The sequence below is a fragment of the Hyposmocoma kahamanoa genome, unplaced genomic scaffold (genome assembly GCF_003589595.1).
Source record: "Hyposmocoma kahamanoa isolate Upper Pololo Valley unplaced genomic scaffold, ASM358959v1 64, whole genome shotgun sequence".
In the NCBI taxonomy this organism is placed as follows: Eukaryota; Metazoa; Arthropoda; class Insecta; order Lepidoptera; family Cosmopterigidae; genus Hyposmocoma; species Hyposmocoma kahamanoa.
In genome coordinates this window covers 6,925,830-6,952,719 of record NW_020653852.1, presented here as the reverse complement: position 1 = coordinate 6,952,719, position 26,890 = coordinate 6,925,830, and the positions used below count along the sequence as shown (strand labels likewise).

General features: G+C 37.2%; 2 protein-coding genes across 4 annotated transcripts; both read left to right on the top strand.

Annotated features, from left to right (window-relative positions):
* Positions 1-1,593: 1,593 nt before the first annotated feature.
* Positions 1,594-26,674, top strand: LOC113230715 (inhibitor of Bruton tyrosine kinase). Of its 3 annotated transcripts, XM_026464767.1 has the most exons (15): positions 1,596-1,793; positions 3,665-3,842; positions 5,843-6,060; positions 10,127-10,324; positions 13,234-13,470; positions 15,366-15,502; positions 17,424-17,558; positions 19,126-19,423; positions 19,968-20,090; positions 20,422-20,698; positions 22,659-22,848; positions 23,468-23,669; positions 24,309-24,326; positions 24,786-25,535; positions 26,461-26,674. In XM_026464767.1, the coding sequence occupies exons 1-15, from the start codon at positions 1,629-1,631 to the stop codon at positions 26,590-26,592; spliced, it is 3,258 nt and encodes a 1,085-aa protein (XP_026320552.1). In that variant the 5' UTR covers positions 1,596-1,628; the 3' UTR covers positions 26,593-26,674. The 3 variants fall into 3 exon arrangements, with proteins under 3 accessions (XP_026320551.1, XP_026320552.1, XP_026320553.1); XM_026464766.1 differs by having other exon boundaries at positions 1,594-1,793; positions 24,309-25,535; XM_026464768.1 differs by lacking the exons at positions 1,596-1,793; positions 3,665-3,842; positions 5,843-6,060 and adding an exon at positions 9,831-10,059 and having other exon boundaries at positions 24,309-25,535.
* On the top strand, positions 8,181-9,443 carry LOC113230716 (tetraspanin-1-like). The gene has a single exon (XM_026464770.1). It carries the CDS (start codon positions 8,181-8,183, stop codon positions 9,249-9,251), a length of 1,071 nt encoding a protein of 356 aa, XP_026320555.1. The 3' UTR covers positions 9,252-9,443.
* Positions 26,675-26,890: the final 216 nt, after the last annotated feature.

The window sequence follows — 26,890 nt, the reverse complement described above, 5'->3', positions numbered from 1 at the left end:
CCCGCTTGGGGGCCCCGGATGGGGTCCCCGCTTGGGGGCTTCGGTTGGGATCCCCGCTTGGGTGACCCGGTTGGGGTCCCCGCTTGTGGTCCCCGCTTGGGGGCTCCGGTTGGGGTCCCCGGTTGGGGGCCCCGGTTGGGGGCCCCGGTTGGGGTCTCAGGTTGGGGTCCCCGCTTGTGGGCACCGGTTGGGGTCCCCGCTTGGGTCCCCGGTTGTGGTCCCCGCTTGGGGGCTCCGGTTGGGGTCCCCGCTTGGGGTCCCCGCTTGGGGGCACCGGTTGGGGTCCCCGCTCGGGGGCACCAGTTGGGGTCCCCGCTTGGGGGCCCCGGATGGGGTACCGGTTGTGGTCCCCGCTTGGGGGCTCCGGTTGGGGTCCCCGCTTAAGGGCCCCGGTTGGGTTCCCCGGTTGGGGTCCCCGGTTGGGGTCCCCGGTTGGGGTCCCCGGTTGGGGACCCTGGTTGGGACCCCGGTTGGGGTACCCGGTTGGGGTCCCCGGTTGGGGTCCCCGCTTGGGGGCCCCAGTTGGGGTCCCCGCTTGAGGGCCTCAACCGGGGGCCCCAAACCGGGCCCCTAACCGGGGGCCCCAACCGGGCCACCAACCGGGGCCCTAACCGGGGGGCCCAACCGGGCCCCCCAACCGGGGCCCCCGCCCCCCAAGCGGGGTTCCCAACCGGGGCCCCTAAACGGCCGGAATTGATTTTAATTGCAAATTTAATTGCAAATAAAATCAATTCAATTGAAATCAATTGCAATTAAAATCAATCGCAATTAAATCAATTGCGACGCGTCGCAATTGATTTAATTGCAATTGATTTCAATTGAATTGATTTTTTAATCTGATTGAATTATTGATTGAAATTTAATTGATTAACGCCCAACACTGATATCTGTTAACTCAGTGCGGTCCTTGGCATAGGCCTCCTCCAGATCTTTACAGTGAGCTCTATCAAGAGCTACTCTTCTCCAACACGGGCCTGCAGTTAGCTTCAGCTCATCCTCTCATCTTTGATGCTGACTTCCTATATTACATTTTTCATCACATGGGTGCCAATTGGTGACTACTTTGCTCTCCGGCCCATGCAATAATCCCCAGCCCATCACCATTTTGCTCGGTCTACCTTTGAAAGCACATCGATTACCTTGGTTAATCTCCTAATACTGTCACTCCTAACTTTCAATGTTCCTGATGAATACTAATTGTAAAGCAAAAAAAAAATTATTTCAAGAATTATTGTGCTTCCTTCTTGCTCTACAATAGTTGTGTTGTTTATAAAACTATCTTATTGTTTCAGATTGTTCGTCCAAACATTATGTCCTGCTAAACAGACCACGTAGCCCCATATTGGGGCTACACAGAGCTCAGCTCTATTGTATATATTTGTTTCAATTGCTCTTTAATATTATTATTACTAAAAAATAAAAAACCCGTTTTAGTTTATATGTTGTCTAGAAAATAATTTATTTTTCATTAATAACAACTACATAACGAATTATTTACTGTTACATATTTGACATTAAAAAACCATAGTACATGAAAAGTTTTAAACAAAGTAACAACAAAAGGTGCTTCTTGGATATTTTTATAAATACAAGTTTCACATATAGAAAAATAAATATTAAGCCTCAATATGAATAAAATTAATGTGGAAGTTGACTGTACAAAACGCTGCAAGTCACGAAGCCATGGACAAGCTTTGACAAGTGCAATAACAAAGAGATCTGTCAAAGATGAGTCTCTTGCAAGTTTTATTAAGGCTACATGTGCTAATTTTTCCAAGGCTTTTGATTTTGAGGTGAGTATGTTGTTTCCTTAACTATTTCTACCATCACTGCAGCATTGTTGTGTTCTAGTTTAAATGACAGACCTACCAATCAAAGATACAGATGATTTAATATCATTTAGCCTCGTGTCTGGTAAGGCATTTGCATGTTAAGGATACTTCCCGAGTATCACATGGGGGTGCATGAAAGAACCTCCCCATACGACGGACCATAACTTTCCTGTACATCTTGCGCACCCAGGGCAACAATTGGCGATTACCTTATACTGACTGGCAAATCCTTTCAATGCTATGGTAATCATTACAGTTTATGCCATCTAAGACAAGAAGTAGAAGTATTACATGTGTCTATATAGGTGGTTGTAACCACGTACCACCACTTGACTGTCATGTGCACTTTCAGTGACAAATTATGTAAGAGTGGATGAATATGGTATGTGTGTGGTACCTATCATTCTAAAAAAACAATACATAGGCATCAACTGATAACAAAAATGACTTTCATATGTGTATTATGAATGTAAAGGTCATTTTACTATGAATGTTAAATAGATAAGAGAAATAGCAGTTTTATTAAAACTTAGAATGTTTTATGAAATCATTCTACAAAAGTGCTGAGTATAATAATTTTTTATGTACCATCCTGTCTGTCTTTTTAATAGTACTATTGGGAATGCAGTAGGCAGTAGGCTGTTATATATAAATATATGATAAATTTAGACAATATACTTTCTTTGAGGTCCTATGGTGTTAGTACTCTTACAAAAATGACTCAAAGGGTAAGTTAACGGTAATAATAATAATAAGTATAAAAAACAATGCAAAATGAACATGCAAGTGGCAGGCTACTATATCTCACTTGCATCATGACACTTAGATCAGGACCCGAATGGAAGACTTCATAATGGGTAGGTTATGATCATGACATGTAAAATGATGTTGGTGCCGCTCCACAGTCTGCTGAGCAGTGATGTTGTTTTCGTGCAGATAAATGCCTCAACCCGCAAATATGCTAGACATACTGCAACAGCGAGGTAGCCCCATTTTGGTTATATCACAGACATTTTTAAGTCGCGTGTTTATACACTGGCATAGAACAAATGTAGGTAGGAAGTTAAAATATGATGAGAAGTACATAATTTTGTGGTACCCCATCGAACAAAGTGTTGTTGAACTTAATTACTTTTTCATTTCAGTTTCAAGGTATTTGCTTTCTAAAAGGCCCTTTCGAGGTGTCCCCTGGTTCCGTAACTTATTTATTACTTATAAGTTTAATGTATCTCTTAGTCACTTCTTACTACACATGTCAATACTCAATATATTTATTGTCTTCATATGGTACATAAGGTGTTAAAATTAAAATAATATCACACATATGAGCCCTGTCTTAGGATAACAATAAGAGCAGAGACAGGCTGAGGCTTAGTGTAGTCACTTTAATTGTTCACTATCAATATATGTATAATAAAAGTTGTCATTGCGAAAATTCCGATTAAATTAAATTACAATAATACGAATATATAATATAACATAATTAAAGATTTATTTATTATGTATTAATTTAATTATTAAAATTTATTACAATATATTATATTTTGTGTGAAATTGTAGTAACATTTGTTAATTACGTATATTTTAAATTTATTAAGAAAGAGTGAATACTTTTTCTCGTTCTTAATGATTGGCGGGAGACCGTTGAATATCTTTACCGACATTGAGTGAGGACCTGAGCTGTATAATTGTAGCTGAGATTGTCGCAGAAGCAATCTATTGCGTGGTATAAAAGTATGTCCTTGGGGCAGGTCGTCAAGATTGGTGTAGAAGTCAGGGTGCTGTTTAATAAATTTACATATCTCGATAATATAAATGTCTTTATCTTACAGGGCAGAACTGCTCTGCACATGTCGGCATCTCGCGGCCGCAATCGTCTTATGGAATGGCTAGTACGACACTCTTCAGAGGCTTTCGTAAACGCTCGTGATCGTGAGTCAGGGTATACACCACTGCACCGTAGTATATTCTATGGGCAAATACACTCTGCTGTCGCCTTGTTGAAGATTGGTACGTGTTATATATTAAGTTTATTGAATATCACGATGTTTTACTACCATCATATTAAATTATTTTTGTTAAATTACTCCATTAGTTTATTATAATTATTACTTTATTTATTTATTTTTGGAAGATTTACAGCCAATTTATAACAATAAATATATGTTAAGTAAGAGGTGAAAATGCTAATTACAAATCTCCACAAGTAGCACAAAAAATAATTTAGTCAACAGACATTAAAACATTAGGAATGAAATGTAAACAACATAATATTATTTTACACATTGCGAACAGGTGCACTTAACGTGTAGACTTACCGATCCGGGAAAAATATTAACCCTAAATAGCCCAACCAACTACATGCACATCTTAAAAACAGGAAACAAAATAATGAGAGATACGTAATTAAGTAAAATATTGCTTAGTTCGTCGAATCGAGCCTACACTGGTACTGAACAGATCTATGTCAATAGATGATTGATTGACTCCTTAATTTCTCTGACAAAAAATAATTTTACTTATAATTGATCTTCGCCCAAATATACAGTAACAAATAACATTTACCAATAATTATTAATACACAGATCGAACGTAAAGAATTCCTTCGATCCGACTATACTCGAACCAGCGACCTCGCCATACCGTGGCAGAGGCTTGGTACGAGTTAATTATTAGTAAGTGTTATTTGTTACTGTATATGTGCCACTATAAATTGCGTCCAATACACGTCGCGTCGCAATTGCGTCGAAACGATGGGTAGTGCACTTGATTTGAAATCAAATCGATGGTGGAAATTTGAAATGTCGTAAGGAAAAATGTCCCTTACGACATTTCAAATCCACAGTCGATATAAAGGTAATGATTTTGTTGATGTATCGAATTTTAAGATTTCGTAAGGGAAATTTTGTCGTAAAAGCATTTTCCCTCAAATTCCCTTTAACTTTCCATCGTCGATATGTATTATTGTAATATAACTATATATCAAGCATTTTCACTGTAAGATTGTTAAAGTTATACACAAAATGTTTAAATAAACAGTTTATTTAAACAGATGCCAGTTATACAATATTCATTTTAATGTGTTTACAACTGCTGATCTTGCGAACCTTTTAACAGATTAATTTTGAATTTGAACTGTAAATTCCGTCATAACTTTGAAGAATTAAATGCAGTTTTACAGTTTCGTGCTATTTATTACTTACATGGAGCAAACAATGCGTGACTTGTGCACTGCGCGCTTAAAATAAATCTAGCATGCGTGTAATACTGCATGTTCTATAAAATATTTAAAAAAGTACAGTGGCTAGAGACAACCCAAAAATTATCATAATTTATTATTCAATTCTTATCTCTTAACCTTGGTCTTTTCCCGTTATTTTTAAACACGAGATTACAATGCTGACGTTGCATAATTTCATCATATTATATTTGACTTGGTAACCATAGAGCCATTTATAGTCGGTTTCTCGTCGAAAGTTAAGTTACGTAATATATATTTAATTTAATTAGTAAGAATTGTTCTTTTTAATTCCTTTTATATCGGCTACATTGAAACTTACAAGACTATCTTCTAAATGTGCATAATCTTAGAATTGACTTGATTGTAGGGTTACCATCCGTCCGGATTTGTACAGATTTTTCGGCTTAGTAACAATTTTTAGAATAAAAAGATATCCACATTGCCCGGGCGCTTGTCTTTCTCTGCTACCGCGTGAGAGAGAAATTTTCTATTTTATTTTGTACTAAAAAGTCCAGACTTTCTTGCAAACGTTAGAATTTTTGTCCCACATATTCAAATTTCGAAATGGTAACCCTACTTGCATGGAACAAAATTATTTACTGCAATAATCTACTTACAGTAAATGAGAACAGATGCTAAGTTTGAGGTCGATTAGGTTTCCTTCTTTTTTGTAGTAGTAGTCTACATAATACAATTATCCATCTACAAAAAGTTTGAAACCATTTTTTATGAATCAAATTTACATAACAATAAAACTTCTCCATTTCAGGAGTAAACACTGACATAGTAGACAAGGATGACTACAAAGCTCTCGAGCACGCAATGCTTGATCGCCAATACATGTATAAACATGAAGGGGACCAACCCAGTGACGTTTACGTGTGGGGGAGCAACTCCAACTACACTCTGGCCACGGGCACTCAGCAGCAAAGAAATGTGCCTGAAATGCTAAAGTGTTTCAGTCGAACTAATACTTGTGTTAAACAGGTAAGACACCTTTGGTTTTTATGATCGCCTGGAACCTGAGACTAGAGTCTATGGTCAAAAACATTGTTCGTTTACAACTCTCGTTTCTCTCGACGTCTCGAAAAATTTTTAAAGATTGGAAAAATACAATTTCCAAGGCTCATATTACGTTCTACGTTTAGAAATATTTTTTAGTTTTATTTAGCGTGAATTATAAAATAAACTTGCATAGCTAAGCCACATGAAGAAAAACGAGATTTAAAATTAATTCTCAACAGCGAAAAAACCTTTTTATTGGCTCCATCGTTTTCGTTCAGTAACTTCAACCGGTGTCAACGTCAAATTTGGAAAATTAAAGGAAAAATGTTTATTTTTCTGAAAAATAAGATTTTTTTTTAAAGTGGACTTTTTTCCATGACCCAACACTACCTGGAATAAAAACAGGAAACATATTTGAGGAAACATATTTAACGACTCCCCTTGTCACAGTTGTCTATTATGGTAGAGTCTGTGATGGGTCTGTGACTGTTGAAAATATTTCTAGACTTGGAAATAGACTCATCAATAAAGGGTGAATATTTTCAATGAGTTTATGTAGACCTTACTGTATGTGCAGCAAAAACACTTAAAACGTTTTATTGCAACTATTTCTTGAATTTGTACGTTAATGTCAGTTATTACATTTTTTAATTTAAATTCTTCACATTTTCTAATTAAAACTACGGTGTGTAACAATATGATGCCACCATACTGTGCGACTATACATGCACACATACATATTACAACCACGCGGGTTCACGTTCGTTCTTTTTTCGAACCTGCAAAATGTAGAGTGCTCTCCCTCCTGAAGTATTTCTTTTGCGCTATGACATAGGGCTCTTCAAAAAGCTATTAAACTGGCATTTATTAATGCAGGCAGCTCCTCTGGTTATTGCAGATGTCGATGGGCGAAGATGGCTCACGTCAAGTGGCTCGTGCGCTCATTTGCCTCCTATTTTACATAAAAAAATAAAAAACTTAAGTTTATTGAATGTCATGATGTCTTACTATCATGATATTCAATTTTTTTTTGTGAAATTACCCCACTAGTTTGTTATAATTATAAAATCGAACACTTAACAAAACTTCCTTCGCTCAGAAGGAAATTTTGTTATTGTTCGATCTTTGTATTAGTATTTTTTTTTAAATGCTACTTTTGGTATTCATACTCGTAGCAAATATATCATCGTCATAATCCCATTTAAGAGCCAGGACTCTTGTCGGTGTAACCACTCAATCTTGTTACATGTTCGGGAAATATTGTGCAGTGGTTTCCCGCTTGCCTTCTGCACAGCGGTTCATCGGCCGATCGGTCGCCCGCTGATATCCAAGTCAGAAGCCATTTCTAAAAACCTATCATCCGCCTTCTGCTAGTACAAGCACCGCCGCTGTCCGTTGCTAGGGGAATGCTTTCAAAATAGCTTTTATTCGCCATGCCACAGTCGTTGCCATAGGATTTGTGTAGTATTTTATTAGACAAGCTCTTCCCACAGGGTTCCCTACTAACGCTGCCACTAATCAGTTGGGGACTGCTTCCTCACTATTCACAGCTAACCATCATATCTAGTGGCTGTTCACTATCCATCTGGAGCAACAAAATTATCAGAATTTGTGTTTTGCGATTTTAATACGCGTGTGATCACCAGTAATATCGCAAACAACACAGCCCAAGTCGAAAATTGACGGATTTTTCTTTTCAACTTTACTGTAGTCAAAAGCTAATCTCAATAAAAATTGTGCAACCAACACTATAACATAAATAGAGCACTTATTACTAATAATAACATAAAAATCTTGTACACATAATGTGTAGTTTTTACACTCTCCAAATTACTCAAAATGACTGGAGCTGTGTTGTTTAATGATATGCAATCTTTTTGTTGCACCAGAACGGTGAGAGTGAGAGAGAGCGAGTGAGAGATAAGAATCTCTTTTGTCATTCATTAAAAAAAAACCTTGTCTTCTAAATTAAACTGGCCTAAAAACGTTATGACACAAATGTCAAACTGTTCTTCAAACGCCAACTGACAATGTCGGCTGTCATGCACAAAATTATTTATATTCTTTAATATTTTTTCTTTACAATTTAGGATTAAATCAAAATGCATACAGTCGGTCTACCGAGAACTTGTCTCGGTTGTACCAATGTACTATTCTTCATACTCGGGAGTGCAGGCTTGGTTATTTGCGTTTGGTGTGCCGTGAATACGGATTTTTTCCGAGATGTTAATTACAACATTACAAGAGCCAACATAGTATACGATATAGCCTATTTCGTGAATCTCAAAATTTGGTTCACACCTCTCAAGTCAATTTTTATACCAATAGCTGTGATAGTTATAATGACCTCCTGCTGCGGTATTATGAGTGCAGGTTGCCAATTTAAGTGTGCAGCAAAATCCTATATATTCCTTGTAACTTTACTCTCTATTGCATTCGGGTGGTTTTTTTTTGTGTCGATAATTTACAACATCTATACGAACAGCCCCAAAATTAATTACATTATGGTTGATTCATTGAAAAATAATTACGGCAAAGAAGACGACATGTTTACACACATATGGAATTTTCTTATGGTCAATTTCGAATGCTGTGGTGTACACGATTTTAAAGATTTCTCCTACACCAATTGGCATAAAGATAACTTGGAGAAATTCTACCCAATTCAATGTTGTATATTATCTAATAAAACTGCTATGACACCTATGTTTATAAATTGTACGTTGACAGCACAAAAAATAGAACCTTACATCCATACAGAAGGTTGCCTTCAGGCTGTAAGAAAAGCGGTTATAGCGAATAAAACCAAATTGATAATGTACTTTGTCCTATTGACTATTGCCTTTGCTTTAATAATATTATTTGCTTATTGCATTTTGAGAGGGCAACCGTTACTCGGATCTATGGCTGTTAATGCACCTATATTGCCATTTCGAAAGATCAAGATAGAGGGACCCAAACCACACCCTCAGCAATCTGAAACATCATTAGAGAATATGATTTTTGCTGACGAAGCTCCTAAGAGGATAGTAAAAGTTGTGTCAGCTTCTAATCCATTTCAAACGTTTCAATATCGTCCTATGGATTATGGTGATCGACATATACCACAGATAGCACCATACGGCATGCCAGTGCCGCCAATGCACCATCATAACTTGAGACACGTGAAGTGAAATATAATTTCCTCTAGTAAATGTCATTTGGCATTTAACTGTCTATTTTTTTTCGTATATAAATTGTTTTTATATTTCCTTTTATTCTACTTTTCTTGTATTATTCAAGTTTCAATTAAACTGTACTGTATAATTTAATCTTTATCAATTGTTTAGTCTGATAACATTTGAAAGAAACACTAATTACAATGCTGCTAAATAGTCCTTTTTTTAATCTATAAATTTTTGTATTGGATACTCAATGATACGGAGGAGAACCTAGTGTATCGTTCTTGTTGCGCGCGTTTCACACTTTTTATGCATAAAGACAGTCGCGATATAACAATGGCGTCATCGAGGTAAAAGTATATAGGTATCTAGTTTGTACGTTACACAATTGACATAAGGCTCATTACGCTATAATAATAAAAATAAATCTTTATTACGGACGACAGAAATCCATGAAGTGTTAGTAATGATACATTTATAATTAGGTTAGTTCCCAAATTCTACTATGGATTTTGTGCTTGTTATTAAATGCCGCATTATGGGGCACTCACTCCTAGCCGCGATAGTCTTCAGGAGGCTATGGCTGCTGCCGCGTATTCTCTTCAATAAAGACGCCGACTTCTTCCGTAAGAGTGCCATGACGCTGTCGACGCGAGTTTCAGCAAACATGGCAGACGCACTGCAGAGCCGTGGCAACCGCAGCAACGTCCTAAAGACGTTATTATATTACTTACGCAGAGCCCTGAGCGATATACCCTTTGGGTATAGCTGCCCCACAGAAGAATTCTCTTAAATTCCTTTTCGCGGCATTGTAAATAAGGTATTAAATTTTTTGCCCGAATATACGCCATTCACATCCTGCTAATCCTCACCTCTTATTCTTCCAGGTGTGCCTAGGGAAATTCCACAGTGTGTGGGTGTGCTCGGGAGTCACAGACGGCGAAGTATGGTGTTGCGGGCAAACTGCCCGGGCCGGCGGACCACACTCTACAGCTTTGCAGCCAACGTTACTGAAGACCCCAGAGCCTGTTGTCTGCGCTGCGGTCACACTGTCGTCTACTGTTATGTTGTTACAGAGTGGAACTGTAAGTATTACTTCTCACATCGGACCTAATGAACAATTGATCAATTAAGCATTATATCTTTTTGACGATCAACCAATGAAGCTTTCGATGAAATGAAACTTAAATTTCACTTTCGGCAAATCGTCTGCGATAAAATGAACTTCGATCTTTTTGCTCTTCTATATTGGGTAGTTTCTGTTTCTCCAAATAAAATTTGCCTGTGGTTTTTTTGCATCGTAGTGCTCTCTTAACCTGAAGAAAATTTATAAACTTGCTATACAATACAATATCCTTTATTTCTGTCAATATAAGCTATAAACAACATAAACTTAAAATAAAAATACAAAGAAGTTGCAAAATAAAGCATAGGCTATCTAGTGCAAAAGTGTGTGTGTGAGTGCGTGTGTGCGTGCGTGCGTGTGTGAGTGCGTGCGTGTGTGAGTGCGTGCGTGCGTGCGTGAGTGCGTGTGTGTGAATCCTACCTATTTCAGTAAAGTAAGTATGTTTTCAGTCGACTCGTAGTCGAGAGTGGTCAGCCAATTAGTAATAATTTTTTTACATTCCGCTCTGAGTGAATATTAAGGATTTTGTTTAATTTATTTTATTTATGCTGGATATGAATTAAGTAATAGTTAAAGTTAGTTGTGGGGCATGCTCCATCTCTTTTTAGCAAAACAATCATATTGTGCATATAGCTTGCATGACGCCAATAGGGTGATGTCACAAACGAGTATTGCCTTCGCTACTGGTTTGTAAATACTTATAACTATTACATTTTTCAACGAATTTGAAACCTGTCACATTTCACCGTCAATTTGTGTGTTGTTATTGTGCTTGTTAAATAGCGATAGAAGCCTAGTGGGAGAACGACTTTTTCTCAAATGAGAGGTCGACAGACCAGTTTGAGACCTGGTAATTGGTGCAGGTATCTATGACGACGGAGTAAAATAACACTTGCAGGATTGCCAGTTTTCATAAAATTTTAAACGGTCATATAGTGTTGTCGACAATGTTATCGATAGACTGTAAAAGAAGGTAACATGTTACCAATTACGATGTTCTAATTATTACTAATTGCGTTGTTGCCTTCTTCATTCTTATTTTGACAGTGGGCCTACTAATATCGAAATATTTTTTTATTTATGTACATTATATGTATCTTCTTTGTATTTTTAATAGACAATTCGAATGAACTTACATAAATACTGTGCCCAGCAGTTGGACTAAATAATGAGCCAATGATTATTTATAGCAGCCTTTCTCACAGTGGGCGATAACACCCCCTTGTGGGCGCTGCAGGACTAAAGGGTGGCCGTAAGAGACCCAGAAAAAAAAATGGGGGCGTTGTGTAGAGGTTTAGATACCGACTGAGCTCTCGACTGTCGTCTACAACTTGTGAACATCAACTAATATTAATTAAAAGATTGCTCAAACTAACTCGGTTCGATATTTCTCTCTGTGTAGTTCATATTTCTGTCCTGTTTTATTGAATAAATAAAATAAAAATCATGTCATATTTATTTTCTTTTCATTTGCGGTTTCGCGCGTAATAGATAAGCTGTACTTAAGTTTCAACACTTACTTACGTATTTCTCAAAACAAAACTATGTCGGAAGTAAAAAAGAAGAGACGGCAATACTGTGCGGAATATATATGACAGGGTGCCATTAAGGCTTCATAGCGTACTTAAAAAATAAAATTCCAGATGTCCTTGCTGTACATTGCGTCATTCATAGACAACATTTTGTTGCTAATTACATCAAAGAATGATACAGCTTACATGACAGACCTGTATAAATTGTTCAACGACATGATTCTCCAACTGCAAGGCGATGAACTAAATTTAATTAAAACAAAAAATGTCGTTACTGCTTTCGCAGCCAAACTGCTTCTCTACACAAAAAGAATATGGGTAGACGTGAGTTTCACAATTTTCCGAATTTATCAGTATCCTGCAGTAATGACGACTTGTTTGCCTACTGCCAACATTTGGAAAACCTCCACATTGACTTTACCGAACGATACCTGGACATTTTGAACTTGGAAATACCAGACTGGGTGTTGGATCTGTTTTCAAATGTCAACACAGCAATATCACCTCAGCTGGAAGAAGAACTTATAGTATTGACAACGAACGAAAATCAAGTTCAAAAATGGCTACCAAGAATTTTGGCTACAAAAACCGATCCCGCAATTGTATACTGGATTGTGGTCAATCGTTCAACGATTCTTGATAGCATTCCCATTTTTTCATCATTGTATGAACGTGGTTTTAGTGCTGTGACAACGCTGCTTACTAAAAAGAGAAATCGTTTGTATGTTACCAAACGTGGTGACTTGCGGTTCTTGAGTAAATTGGAACCTAATGTCAACAAACTTATTAAACAGCATAAGATTCATCTTTCACATTAATTTTTATATTAGAATCGATTATGTTTGTTTTATTTTGAATAAAAGATACTCTGTCTGAATACTATATAAAGTTGCGTTTCAATAATCATTCTCATTGTCAGGTGTAGCCCGTAAGAGTTAACTTGATACCTGAGCGCCGTTGTGTACTGCCTACTGCGCTCAGGTCTCAAGTTAACTCTTGCGGGTTATAGTAAAAGTCTCGTTTAGAATGAATGTTTAATCTCCGCTATTATAGCTCACAATCATTAATTTAATTTGAAGTTATAATGGTTTTTAAGTAGGTGAAAAAACGGAGGCGCTAAAAAATAATTTATTCTCAAAGTGGGCAGTAGACAATATAAGTTTGGGAATCTCTGATTTATAGCATAACCGTGACCAACATTCAATCGACAATCGATAGAATATTTATCGACTGCAATCACTTGCTGCTTACAAGCGGGCAACACTTTTGTACAATGAACTGTCATTTTATTCCATCTTCAAAAAGTCAGACTATAGCACATTATGGTTTTTTTTAGGTAATGCAATACACGTTAAACACAACAGATAACGTGAGTCAATCCAGTGCCAAGACACCGTCAATGATCAAACTGCCAAACATTAAGCCTTTGATGAAACTGTCTCACCCACTCGGAGTAGTAGCCGGTAGATCACATGCTGTTGTATGGAACACAAGAGCTATTTACACCTGGGGTACAAACTTGGGGCAGTTGGGACATCCGCAGGAAGACAAAATTGTACCTGCCCCAAAACGTGTAAGTAGAACTCCACTTTACATACGTAGTGACGATAGAAAGAGTTGAACGCCACGATCTGCACATAGTGAATAAATAAAGACGTCAACGTGAACAGTCGCAGTAGAGCTCCTTGTGAAAGAGTTCATCCAGGGAAGAACAGCCGCAACAAACGCAACGTCGAGACGCCTCCGGGGTAGCAACACATATACTGTGACCCAATTAAGCTTCTGCAGGCTTCTGCAAAGAGGCTACAAGTCATGGCGTTACATAAATCGCTGGATAAATTCTAGTGAGAGAACTTTTATGAGCGCATTAGCGAATGCTTGCATCTTAATTGAGATCAACTTCAACTCTCTGTGTCTTAGCGTCGTATTCCAAAACTCTACTCAATACTCAAGTCCTGATTTGAGTATTGCAGTGAGCAATGAAAATCATATTCAAGTCCTTGCCATTAGGGTCGTATTTTCAGTGCTTGAAATCATACTCAAGTCTGCTTAAATCCTGGCTTGAGCATTGAGTACAGTTCTGGAATACGACCCTTAAATTTCTAAGTTACATACCTTTTGAATATCTAGTAGTAGCAGTAGAGCTCTCGTGAAAGAGTTCGTCCAGGCAAGTAATCTTATCTATTTCTGCCGCCAAGCAATAATGTGAGCATTACTGCGCACTCGTTTTGGGGGCAAGGGTGCTGTTGAAATTACAGTCACATGGGATTTTCGACTTATGTCTGAGGGTGACGGCGCAGTGGCAGTGCCTCTCAGATCTTTGAGATTTTAACCTCTGTGTGGTACTGTGAATGATGATAAATGATATTTATTTGCTTAAAATATGGTTTACAATAGGTGGTACAGGTATACATAATAAAACAGTACTCATATTTTACCGCTATCGACATGCAAATCTATGGATGTCAACATTTTGGCAGCTAAACAATTCTAAAGCAAGTCCTATCATGTATAAAGATAACATATTATAATAGTAAGTTATTGCCATGTCATGAAGATGTCAAAAAATTTAAAAAATATAAATACATTCCTTATCAAATAAGTTAAGTGGTTAAATTTATTGACAATTATATGTAAAGAAGTCATTAATTGAATAGAAATGTTTATCTCTTAGCCTGACATCAGCTGACGTTTAAATAGAAGATTATTATTTATCATTTTTATATCAGGGGGTAAACTGTAACTATTATGAGTAGGCGTGTCACTTATCATTAGGCGCACGACTAGTTCGTCCCGTCACTTAGTATAATAACATAATTCTAGTTTATACATTACACAATTGTGTTAAAGTTCAATAAGCCATGTTCAATATGCTCATTTGTAAGCACTCGAATCGTCACGATTATTAAACTCTACTTACATAGTCCACACTGTCACTGTTCGTAAGGCAGATTCCTCTCTTTGCAAATAAACCTTTGTATACATTTATCATTTAAAATATTTCTTTTAAACATCATTGATCAAGATAATATGCAAGAGCTAAACCAGCGATTTTTGTCATCCAAGTACGCAGAAACTGTATATAAATTTTTTAGTATAAAGATTTTGTTTCACTATAGTTTTTAAACCTCGTGAAAGGCAAATTTTAAATATCAACCGGAATCTTATTATATTTAAGTGACTTTGTGAAGACGACTGTCAAGAACAGCTAGTTTCTTTTTATGCCTCTTAATAAAATTGTGTCTGTCACTATTTTTCATAAATAAACTATTATTTTTAACTTAAATTACATTTTCATAAATGTACTGTGACGCTAGTGTAAGAATGTTAATTTCTTTAAACTTATTTCTCAAAGACACATTCCGCGGCAAATTGTGGAATTTTTACAACAGTTTTGATCCAGTGATATGATATTCTGTCACATTATTATTACTTGGTTCTTCATACAGCTTTTGATTTTTTTTCCAGGTGGCAATATCGATGAATAACAAAGAAGAAGCTGGCATCCAGCTGGTAGATGCGGCAGACGCGGCCACAGTCATAACTACGAGTCGCGGAGACGTTTATCTGCTGCATAAGCATATTTGCAAGAAGATTGCTATCAAGTAAGTGTGGTATGAATGTCTGTTAAGAGTCGATACTACCTCAGCTTGAATTCCAATTTTTCCCGTACTAATACGGCATTTAAATGACTTGTAATATATTTTTACATATTTATAACTCACGATATCGTATACTCTAACAACTACCTACATAAAATAGTTATTGTTGATACAAGTGCGGAAAGTTAGTCATTATTCACGAGTCTCGAGGTTTTTTCTCGAGACAAGTGAAAATAACAAATCCGCACGTGTATCAAACGACGTTTTTTAATACATTTGCGAAAAAACTACATTGAAAGTAAAATAAAACAGTATATCTTAGTGGCGCGGCGTAATATTCACCTCCGGTCATTATTAATACACAATCAGCCATCTTTATGGAAAATATTTCGGTATTTTTAAATGTGACCCGTTATTTTATAAAACACCTATGCAATTTAAACAAATAAGATGTTTGTAAGTAAATATAAGTTTTAATGACGAATGACTTACGTCACAAAGCACGTAAATATTAAATAAATATACCTCTTTAGTTCTATGTTTAAGACTTGAAAGACATAAATTCCCTGAACATTTCACAAACACACCTCACGCAATATTCAATCACTATCGTCGTCGTCGTTACTATAAGATTTCACATTTCGGTAATAAATAACAATACTTTCTTTAATTAATAACAAACCGTGGATAATAAATAACAAAACGCTCTTTGTATTAATAATTATAACAAACTAGTGTAGTAATTTCCCAAAAAATAATTAAATATCACGGTAGTAAATCGTTGTTAGTAGCTGTGGTAAAGGATTAAGTAATCTGTGGGAACGGTACCTGAGTGAAGAAAAACTTGCACATATTTCTCACAGATGGCGCTACGGCATAAAAGTCGTTCCGTTGAATGAATGGCTCTTTAGTGCCGTGCAGTGCAAAAATTCATTTCTCATGCAACTGCATCAGAAAAATGCGTAGAGTTCTGATTTTACGATAAAAATCGTATATCACTGTTTACCTGATGGAGGAGTTCTGATGCGATGAATTTATTTTGCGCTTCCATTAAAAACCAAAAAGAAAGATCTGGAACAAGCACATAGAAAAATTTCGTTCCGTAGCTTCGTTAAGAGAGCGTAAGTCACAGTATAATGTCGGCGCTTGTTCGAATTCAGCAGGATCAAAGGAATTTTGTATTTGATCTTTGTATTAATAAATAACAAAACAATAAAAACCTACTCACGTTGCCACGTTGAGGCAACATTCGCTGGTTCGAGTCCAGTCAGATCGTACAATTTTTTCTTAGTGTTGTTCAATCTTTGTGTTAATAATTATAACAAAGTAGTGGAGTATTATCATAAAAATAAATTAATAGGGTAGTAAAACATCCATGATATTCAATGATATAAATATTGTAATTGTAAGTTTTTATGTTCAACGATTTAACTACGACCTCATGGGAGAGAAAGAGACTTAAAAAAATCCAAATTCTGTGCACGCATTAATTATCCAAAGAAAAAAAATAAAAAGGTAGAATAATAAATAGAAAGAAAGAAAGAAAACTGTTTATTACACAAGCACAGACAAAATTAATATTAATTTTGAATTTTAATATTAATAAGGAAACTAGACATTATTATAAAAAAGCGTGACTGATTTTGGATTGTTTTTTATTGTAAGCGTCATAGAATTGAATTTAAATCTTAATTGCCAAGCTTGACTTGCTCTTGACTCTGTACACTCGGTGACACGCTCAACTGTGCACTTCAGATTTAAATTGAACTATACTGTGAACACGGTCGGATTTCCAACTACAATTTAACTTGTAAAGATGTTAATAAGGCAAAAATGACGAATCTGCTCAACAGAAATAATCATGGAATCAGAAAAACTTTCAATAATTTATATATGTTTTACAGTATACCGCTTTACTTTCCAGGCAAATAAATTTACGCCAAGTATGTGTGGAGGCTAAGGTGAGCGAGCAAGGCGTGTACTCGAGAGTCACTGTACTTTTGCTAACCAACGTTGGACAGCTACTTATTTGGCAGGACACAACAAATCAACTTACAAGGTATGTAATAATCATAATAATGGTATATCCCAAAAAATGCGAAAGATGTGTTGCTAAAAGCCGAGAACTCACGATTTCGTGTTTATTTGGTCTCAAATTAGGGAATTCCTTATTCTGTAACTAAAGAATTATACAATACATACATGTACTCTAGCCTACCCAAGTTGTGGTGAAGAAAATCTGCGGGACTAATTATTACTTATTAAATTTAGATTAATCATTAAAATAAATAAATTATATGTAAAAAAGACCTACATCACATTATACATAAATGCAATGTATGTCATTATAACCTGGGGGCCTACCATAACCTTTCCAAAAACAATCTTATTTCAATGTAAGCTTAAAATAAGCTTATTATAATATTACTCATATTCGTACCATGACGAACTTGTTAACCAAGTAATGTATTATTGCTAAAGTGATTGAAAGAACGAATGATTTCCCAATATTGTCTATTCCTTACTAAAAATAGGAAAGAGATAACGTTATGTGAACTATATAGTGCCATCTCTTTCTTTTTTGATGTTCCAAATCATCTTATCGTAGTATATTATTCCGCATTTTCATGAAGAAAAATAAATAAAACAAACTGAGTCTTGATAGTCACATTATGATTCGGAACTATAGTCTAGTGTCAACTGTTAGATTCGCCAAGGAGTATGTAAATGGCGTTGTTATAATTTTACGAAATACATCGCGTGTTATTATTTAACAAAAAGTTATTTATTATATGCTATTCAATAAAAAATAAACAAAATGTTGAAGAGATATATGTAAATAAATAAGTTCAACTTAACTTTTAATCATTACATATCAATATTAAGATAATAAAACTGAAAATAAAATTGTTTCCATTGCATCCGTGTAACTATTTTAAGATTGCTAAATTTGACATAAGAGCAATATTACTTTAATGTTAAAGTCGCGTCATAGTACGAATTGAGTGAATGAATAGTCACAAAGCTGCCAATAAAACATCATAGTTACATTAACATTACAATAAGCTTACTTTAAGCGCGTTATGGTACGAAAAGTCAATGTAAGGTTAAAGTAATATTGTTTTAAGAGGTTGTGGTAGGCTTCTGAACTTCGGTGGCCTAACGGTTTATATTGTGGGCGCCGGATGCAGAGGTCCCGGGTTCGATTCCCGGTAAGACGAATTTAGGAAATTAACTTTTCTAAATCGGTTCTGGGAAGTGCCCCAGAGTGTATTCCGTTGCTCTGGTACTCATAGTACGGGGAATTCTCTAGTTAGAGACCAGCCAATTGGTGTGGTTATGTGGTACATATAAAAAAAATTAAACATACTATGAATACCATAACAAATTAACTCCGATGCACTACTCAGAACATCTAGACAAGAAGCAATTCAGAAAAATTTGTTTCCCAAATTGGTCTGGAAATCAAACCCGGGGTTCTCATCATCAAGTACTCATATTTGTTAACCGCTTAACCAGAAAGGTGAAAGTTGTTCGTTTATAGTTAAAAGTTGTTCATTTATAGTTAAAAGTGCCTCCTGGAATATCCTTCTTTAATGGTATAGTAACGAAATGTTTCCTTACAGATGTGTATTCGGCCTAACGCATCAAACGGTGATAACCAACGTAACATTAACCCATGATGCTTTATATTTCACGACTAAATACGGTGAAGCGTTCGTTGGCTACATATCGCGCAAAGCCCCGCCCACTCAGCCTCAGCCAATCAGGAGAGAGAAAGAGAAAGATAACAACAAGTCTGCACTTGTCAAGTTTTTAGAAAAGGACGACTGTACTTCTGTCAAGATCGCGAGAATTCCTAACGTACATAGAGCTGTGGCGATTGCTGTCGATAACGAGGGATTGAATTTCGCTTGTTTACAGGTATACATTTCTTTATCTTTTCAAGATATAGATACCAATGTATTTAAAAAGAATTGGAACATAATTATATTATGATATAGATAGATATTTTTGAACTGGTTCATAAACACCTATTATTTTGATGCAAGCTGAAATTATGTAGGTAGCGCATGCCGTCTTTGTCATGCGGTAATAATTTTCACACAGTGAATTTAAATAAAGGACCTAAAGGGAATCTAAATCTAGCGCCACACTTAACCAAATCAACTGCTATTTTCCCATAGAGACGCACTGCATCCCAAAATAGTAACCTCTGAATGACAGAAGACGAAAGACGAAAGTAGGTGTGGCGTTGCATTAAATACTGAAAAAAAACCTGTAAACCTTCGCCATCTTACGGAATTTAGAACTAATTTTCTTTCTTGACAACACCGTCATTTAAGGTAAAAATCGATAGTGAACAACAACATTTAGGGTCAATCAGTAACTGGTCAATCTAGTAGAATATTGATTTAATTTATTACCAATATTTATTCCATTTTAACAAAATAAAAACAATATTCAGATAAAACCGACGTGTGGCCTAACGTCTCTACCAGAATTATCGTCATCCAGTATGGTAAAGGACATGGAAACTGTCATGGAAACCGCGTCAGAAGATGATACACTGCACGATTTAGTTTTTAAGGTAAGAAAATGACGACTTACTGTCATTCTAATTGTAATTTTTTTTTTAAGCAAAACTTGCATCAAGGTAATAATAAATCACCTGAAAGAGGTATAATTTAACTAATTAAAATGCAGTTAGCATTATTGTATGTACTATATTTTACACCACATTTTTAAGTTCGTCCTGAACTTAGAAATCGCATATGTGGTATTCACTCTAAAACGGCAGTACATAAATCGGATTAAAATAATTTAATTTGGCTGTGTGTAATGTGTATACAATGTATATGTATACACATCCTGGATTGTCCCAAAACCCTCGATGTTTACGTAAAAAATTTCCTCCGCAGGTCGGCCCAAAATTATTCCCAGTTCACGCCTACATATTAGCCACCCACAGCGAACATCTATACAAACTGTACCAGGAAAGGACATCAGAAAAACCAATTATAACATTGGAAAACGTGCACCCTGAAGTATTTGAACGAATCCTAAGGTACATGTACACTGGCCAATGTGATGTTGCGCAATTGGGACCTTGCACATTAAAGATACGCAGGGAAGATTTTGGAAAGAAAGGGGAAAGGGAAAATGTCGCTAATGGTGACATTGATTTAGAATTGATTGGTAAGTTGAATATGTTATAATTATTAATACAAAGATCGAACACTTACAAAAAATTCCTTAGATCCAGCCGGATTCGAACCGACGTCTTCTAGCAAACCGTGCCAAATGCTATGCCAACTAAACCACGGGACAACCAGGGGACCTCACGAATTTTTCTATGTGCCTTTTATCGGATCTTTGTATTTGGGTTTCAACGACTTTTTAGTCGTAGCGCCATCTATGAGAAATCTATGAAAGTATTTCGTCACCCAGTTAGGTAACTTTACAGCTACCAGCTCTGGCTAGAGATGTCGCTATTAACTGTAATTAAATTTGTAAAGATCGATTCCATATTTGTATTAATAATTATAACAAACTTATGGAGTAATTTCACAAAAAATAATTGTAAATCATTACAAATTTAAGTTGAATATGTTTTTAAAGTTATTTTAACTGCATCACGAATATTGTATAGAAGTAACAGTCTGCTCGCGTCAGAGGTTAAGTCAAGACTGCCTTCATCGTCCTTTGACAGAAGAAAGAACAGTCGGTCGTCGTCTTTTGTCCAAAAGAAAGTCGGTCTAATGTTGAATTCCTGTCAATCAAGTGAGGCTGTCTTTGTGGCCTATCAGTCCGCCAGACATCCAAGGCTAGACGCGACTTATATGATCCAAAAAATCGCTTGCTACCCCCATTCCTCCAATTTCTTACAAAAATGATAGATATGCCAACTAACAGCCTTTTTTTTTTTACGGAGGGGAAATCTTTATGGATACCCTTGAGCACAGGGAGACTCAGGGGTTATGTGGGGACTCTCCCTCCAGACTGGAGGGCCTACCCCACTAAAACCCCCCCGGGTTTCCCTCTCGCTGGTTGAGTCGGCGCCGTGGGATCAGTGAACATTCACCACGACGCCGCCCGGCCGCCCTAGCTTACGCCAGGGCTCCCGCGCCAACGGAGGGGCGAGTCGGTTGTCCTCCGATCCGCCCCCCAGACGAGTGAGGCCGTGCAATGCAGGCTCCGGAGTCCCTGTCCAGAGCCCGCTGGTCTCACTAGGGGATCAGGCGAGCAGCGAACTGCCTTCGCCTTCTCCCCGTACGTCTGCGCCGGAGCGGGTGCACGTCCGCCGCGTCCTCGCGCACCCGCTCCGCGGCCTCCTTTTGCGACATAACCTCTGCGCAAAAGGAGGCCACCGCCTCCCAGGACTCCTCGCTATCGAGCATGGCGGCAACCACGCTAGGCAGCGAGAGGTCCTGCCCTACAGTCCCCGTCAGAGTGCGGCGCTGCTCATCCCACCGGCGACACACCTCTAGGGTGTGCTGCGCGGTGTCATCCGCAGCGCCGCACTCGTGGCACGACGGGGACGGTTCCCTCCTCGCCACCTTGTGCAGGTAGTGACCAAAGCAGCCGTGCCCGGTCAGCACCTGCACAAGGTGGTACGACAGTGGCCTGTGGGACCGGTTTACCCACTCTACGAGGACAGGGCGGATCGCCTCTATGGTACGAGCGCCATAGGGGGGATCCGCCAAGCCCTCTTTCCACCGGTCCCGCATGCGCTGCGCCGCGAGGCGGCGCTCCCGCTCCACCTCTTGGGGAGCGGGTCGCTCGCCTCGGTCCCTCATTCCCCGCCGGTAGGTGCGGACCTCCGCCAGGACCTCGGCTTCGAGGTGTACCAACTAACAGCCTGAAACTCTCCTAAAATTTGTGTGCAGTAGTGGGACGTGTATAGGTAGTTTATGCGCTAAAAGTGTGTACTTCGTGCTATGAAGATAGATAGATAATTTTTTGAAGCAAATAAAAATGACCACTTCGACCCCGCCTCCGTAAAGTATCGTATGTCGAAATTACCAAGTTTTTAGGTCTTTAGTTTACATACTTTACGTAGGAGGGATCGACTTCTGTTCGCGGTAACGACCATTCTGTAGGAAACCATAAGAACAATCTGAAATGTTGGTGATTTTTCTAAAATTTTCCATTATAGAAAACTCTACAGAAATATCAGCTTTCGAAGCGTACAAACAAAATGAGAAAAAGAAGAAGGGCCGCAACAAACGCAACGTCGAGACGCCTCCGAAGCACCAACACATATACTGTGACCCAGTTAAGCTAGTGCAGGCTTCTGCAAAAAGACTACAGGTCATGGCGTTGCATAAATTGCTGGATAAATTCTAGTGAGTCTGAACTTAGTTTTCATCCTCATCATATAGTAAATGAGCAAATTTTTTTGTGCGCTGTGCTTGCTTCTTAAGACTGCGCCGAGGCAGCGTTACGTAATTGCGAAATAATTGCATTCGTTTGATCCCTTGCTGTATCGTTATTCTTAAAGCTTTCGTTATGAAATTAATGTATGATATATTTAAGGATTCACTCTATAAATCACATTCTTTAGAAACACGATTACTTGTAGTTTACTGGACAGAAAAATCGAAGAAATCTCTAAAAAACAAAATAAGCCTTTAGTTAATTTTACAAGAAAACCGCTGTATTCAATAGGTGCTTTACATAATACCAATGTTTGTTTTTTTATGTCAACTGAACTAAATAGAAAACGTATACTATACGATATGCATTTTTCAAAAAATAAATTCTGAAATAAAGCCAGTGTCCCTGTCGCTCGACCCAAGCAATAAACCGTATAAGTGCGGGAAAAATTGAAGTTCGAGTATCAATTCTTAATGCGACAAGTGTGCTTAAACACTCGCATCAAGTCGATTCCGCGTTAATAAGTTTGATGACTCCCTTAGTTAGCCTCTAACAGTTTTTATTTTATTAACAATCCAATTTTCACAGTTACAGAGACGGTACGATATGTCTAAAAGACAGTGCGACATTCACAAAGACGACTCCACCATCGTGGGATAGAGAAACGCACCCTGAATTAGTTGACACTAATGTGTGTTCCAAAGATGGTCACCTTATACCAGCACATAAGTGCATTTTGACTGCACGGTTGGAATATTTCCAAGGGATGTTCATGCATTCTTGGACTGAGGTAAGAATTAAATGTTAACTGATAAGTCCTATGTATAGCGAAGCCGTGGTAGTCTGTTGGTTGGATCTACCGCCTCTAAAGCAGAGGCCGTGGGTTAGAATCCGAGATCGCACCTGAGTTTTTCGGCATTTACGTGAGAAATTTGATTTTTACCATGATCTTTTCGGTGAAGGAAAAACATCGTGATGAAACCTGCACGTCGAAGAAGGTTCACAACCCTCGGAAAACGTGTGAAGTCCCCAACCCGCATTGGACCAGCGTGGCGGACTATGGCCTAAACCCTCGCCTAAGAGGAGACCCGTACCTAACAGTGGGTCTTATAAATGGGTGGATAATGATGACAAGTTATAGAAATCGCGAGGAGCCATGTGATATTTACCAATGAAGCCCGTGTATATGTAGGTTGATACAATTAAAAATGTATATAAACTTATCTGTTGCGCATTATGAACAAAACTATGTGTCATATTTTGTATAAACTCAATAAAACAAAACTGCTTTCATTGTTAGATAACGTATATTTTACAGCATCTGTTAATACGATAATATAAAGTATTATAAATTATGAACATATCTAAACAAATTGTGACCGACAATATATCTCTTAATAAACAGATAATTATTAATCCTGCATTACAGAGCACATTATTATCTAAAGTCACGCTACCCATTAACCATGGAATATTAGTACCTATTATAAACTTTTTATATTCCGATTGCTGCCCAGAAGTGGAGAATTCAGACAGTATTGATTTCTTATGCAGCATGCTTATTGTAGCAGATCAACTGTTTATTGGGAGACTTAGAGAAATGTGTGAAGTAGCTCTAGCAAACTTAATTACATTGAGAAACTGCTCAGAGCTATGCCAATTCGCACACACATATAATGCTGTACAGTTAAAACAGTGTTGCATGGAATATATCTCTTTGAACTTATGCAGTATACTGGAAAGCAAGTCTTTAGATCCTTTGGAACATATTCTTTTAGAGGACATTACAAAATATTATTGCAAATTTAACCCTATAATGTCCTCTCGAATTATTACGCCGTTTTACAACGCCCCTACCGATGAACTTATAGAAGAATTGTCAAAGAATTACCCAGTTGATTTAGGGGTCACAGACGAAGATTTTAAAAAGGACGAAAGTATTGAAGTCAATAAAAAGAAACGTCAGAAGAAGATTGAATATACAGAAAGTGAAAAAGCTAGAATGAGATACGAATCTGTAAGTTCTGTGAACTCCTTGGATCTCTCCAATGACACTTCCGGAGATATAACATTATCATTACGTAAAATTAGTAAGGAAACTGAGAAAGAAGCAAAAGAAAAACAAGGCAAGTGGATAGAAGTTCCATCGGCTCTACAAAAGCAACAAAAAGTTGTTCAAGCAAGACTCAAAGCTGTAAACAGTGCTAAAGACATATTAAATGAAACCCCCATGGAATCTTTTGTGAAACTGTCGAAAAACAACTCTACTAGTACCATTTATGACAATGCCACTACTTCTAGAATGACTGTATCCCCGAAAAATTGTGACTTAACTACAGGTGATCTGCCTAAGTCGCCCCAAGGGAACTTTCTTATAAGCCATGTTGGACCAAAGTTGTCTCAAAAACAACGCAAAAAGTTAGCTATGCAAGGCGATGCCACTCCTCAGAGTTTGGATAACTATATGGCTAATAAACTAAATATTGAAAGTCCCCCAGAAAAGGTAAGAAATCCGTGGAAGATTTGCGAAGTACCCATGGCCAGTAGTAGTCCGAAAGCAGCGAAAGCCATGCAATTTAATGAGATTTTAGCTGATCAAAAGAAACAGAAGGATGATTTCTCGAGAATCATGACCAAGCCGCTGTATTTGACGCAGGTACCTAAATATTACATTTATATTAAACGATTGCTTTCAGCCTAGTGTTTCACAAACTTTAACTTTGTCCCTGGTAGACTCTGTTATGAGCCTTAACTCTATTTTGTAAATCTGTCTGTTAAACAAAATTAGCAAAATTCACGGAAATGTTTACTATAGTCAAGTAGTCTTATAATCTCAGAATTTCATTCAATCCCGATCCGCAGTCTATCATAGCGACTATGTTTCATACAGTCAATTCAAAACATGAAAAAATATTTGTATGAATCTTGTATTAAGTTTTGGTTTCAATTAAACTAATATAATAAATGCGAAAGTAACTCGGTAATGTCACGTTTTCACATCTAAACCGCTGAACCAATTTTGATGAATTTTGGTATAGAGCTAGATGGAACCTAAGAGAACTTAGCCTACTTTTGTCACAAAAATAAATCTTAAAGAGGGTGAAATATGGGATGAAAGTTGTATGGAGAACATTAAAACTATGAAAATTAGTATAGTACTGTAGGCTGTTCGAAGTATATAGTCTTGACTCGCTGACGAAGTCATACGCACCAGCTAGACCAATATAAATGTGAGTTCCCTGTAGAATTTGTATTATTCTGTAAATAGTGATGGAAATTTCGTAATACCTTTGTTAAGTATATTAAACATCATGGTAATCAGTACAAATGTGCCTCATCAAATAAGAGACTTTATCAAACTCGTTTAATAATGGGTTCCATAACTTAGAAAGTGCCATAATATTTATATAAAATATGTTTTTGGCATTTGCTTCGCATGCTGAGGTCTTAAAGTCCCTAAATAAAAAACGAATAAAAAAGCACCATAATCTCATATAAAAATAAAATATTCAAGCAAAATATTCTCCATTATGAAAATTATTTCCTAAAAATATTTATCATATATTTATTTCATCTTGCAGTTGGAAGACAAAGCCATAGAAGAACTAGAAAGGTTCTACAACATTCATAGTGTGGATGACGAGTGGATAACTGTGCGCCGTATTGAACTGCAGGTGTCTTCGCCACAATGGATCCATACTGCGCCTAAATGATATTTGTCTTATGCTATTTTAACATTTATACTTAGTATGTAATTTTCCATTGTGATTTGATGATTTTAATTAAAAACATTAAACTAAAAGTTTTTATTCTTCTTGAAATTGTTATATCATTGATTGTATCAATGGAGCCATTGATACAATCGATGATCCCAATGTCAACTTAAGGAAGACACATGTTCATTACTCAAAATTTGACCACTGGATTTCGACAGACTTCGCTGAGAAGAGAACAACAACCGGCGACATAATCATATGCATATTACAGAAACAAATTGTTACTTTTAATAAG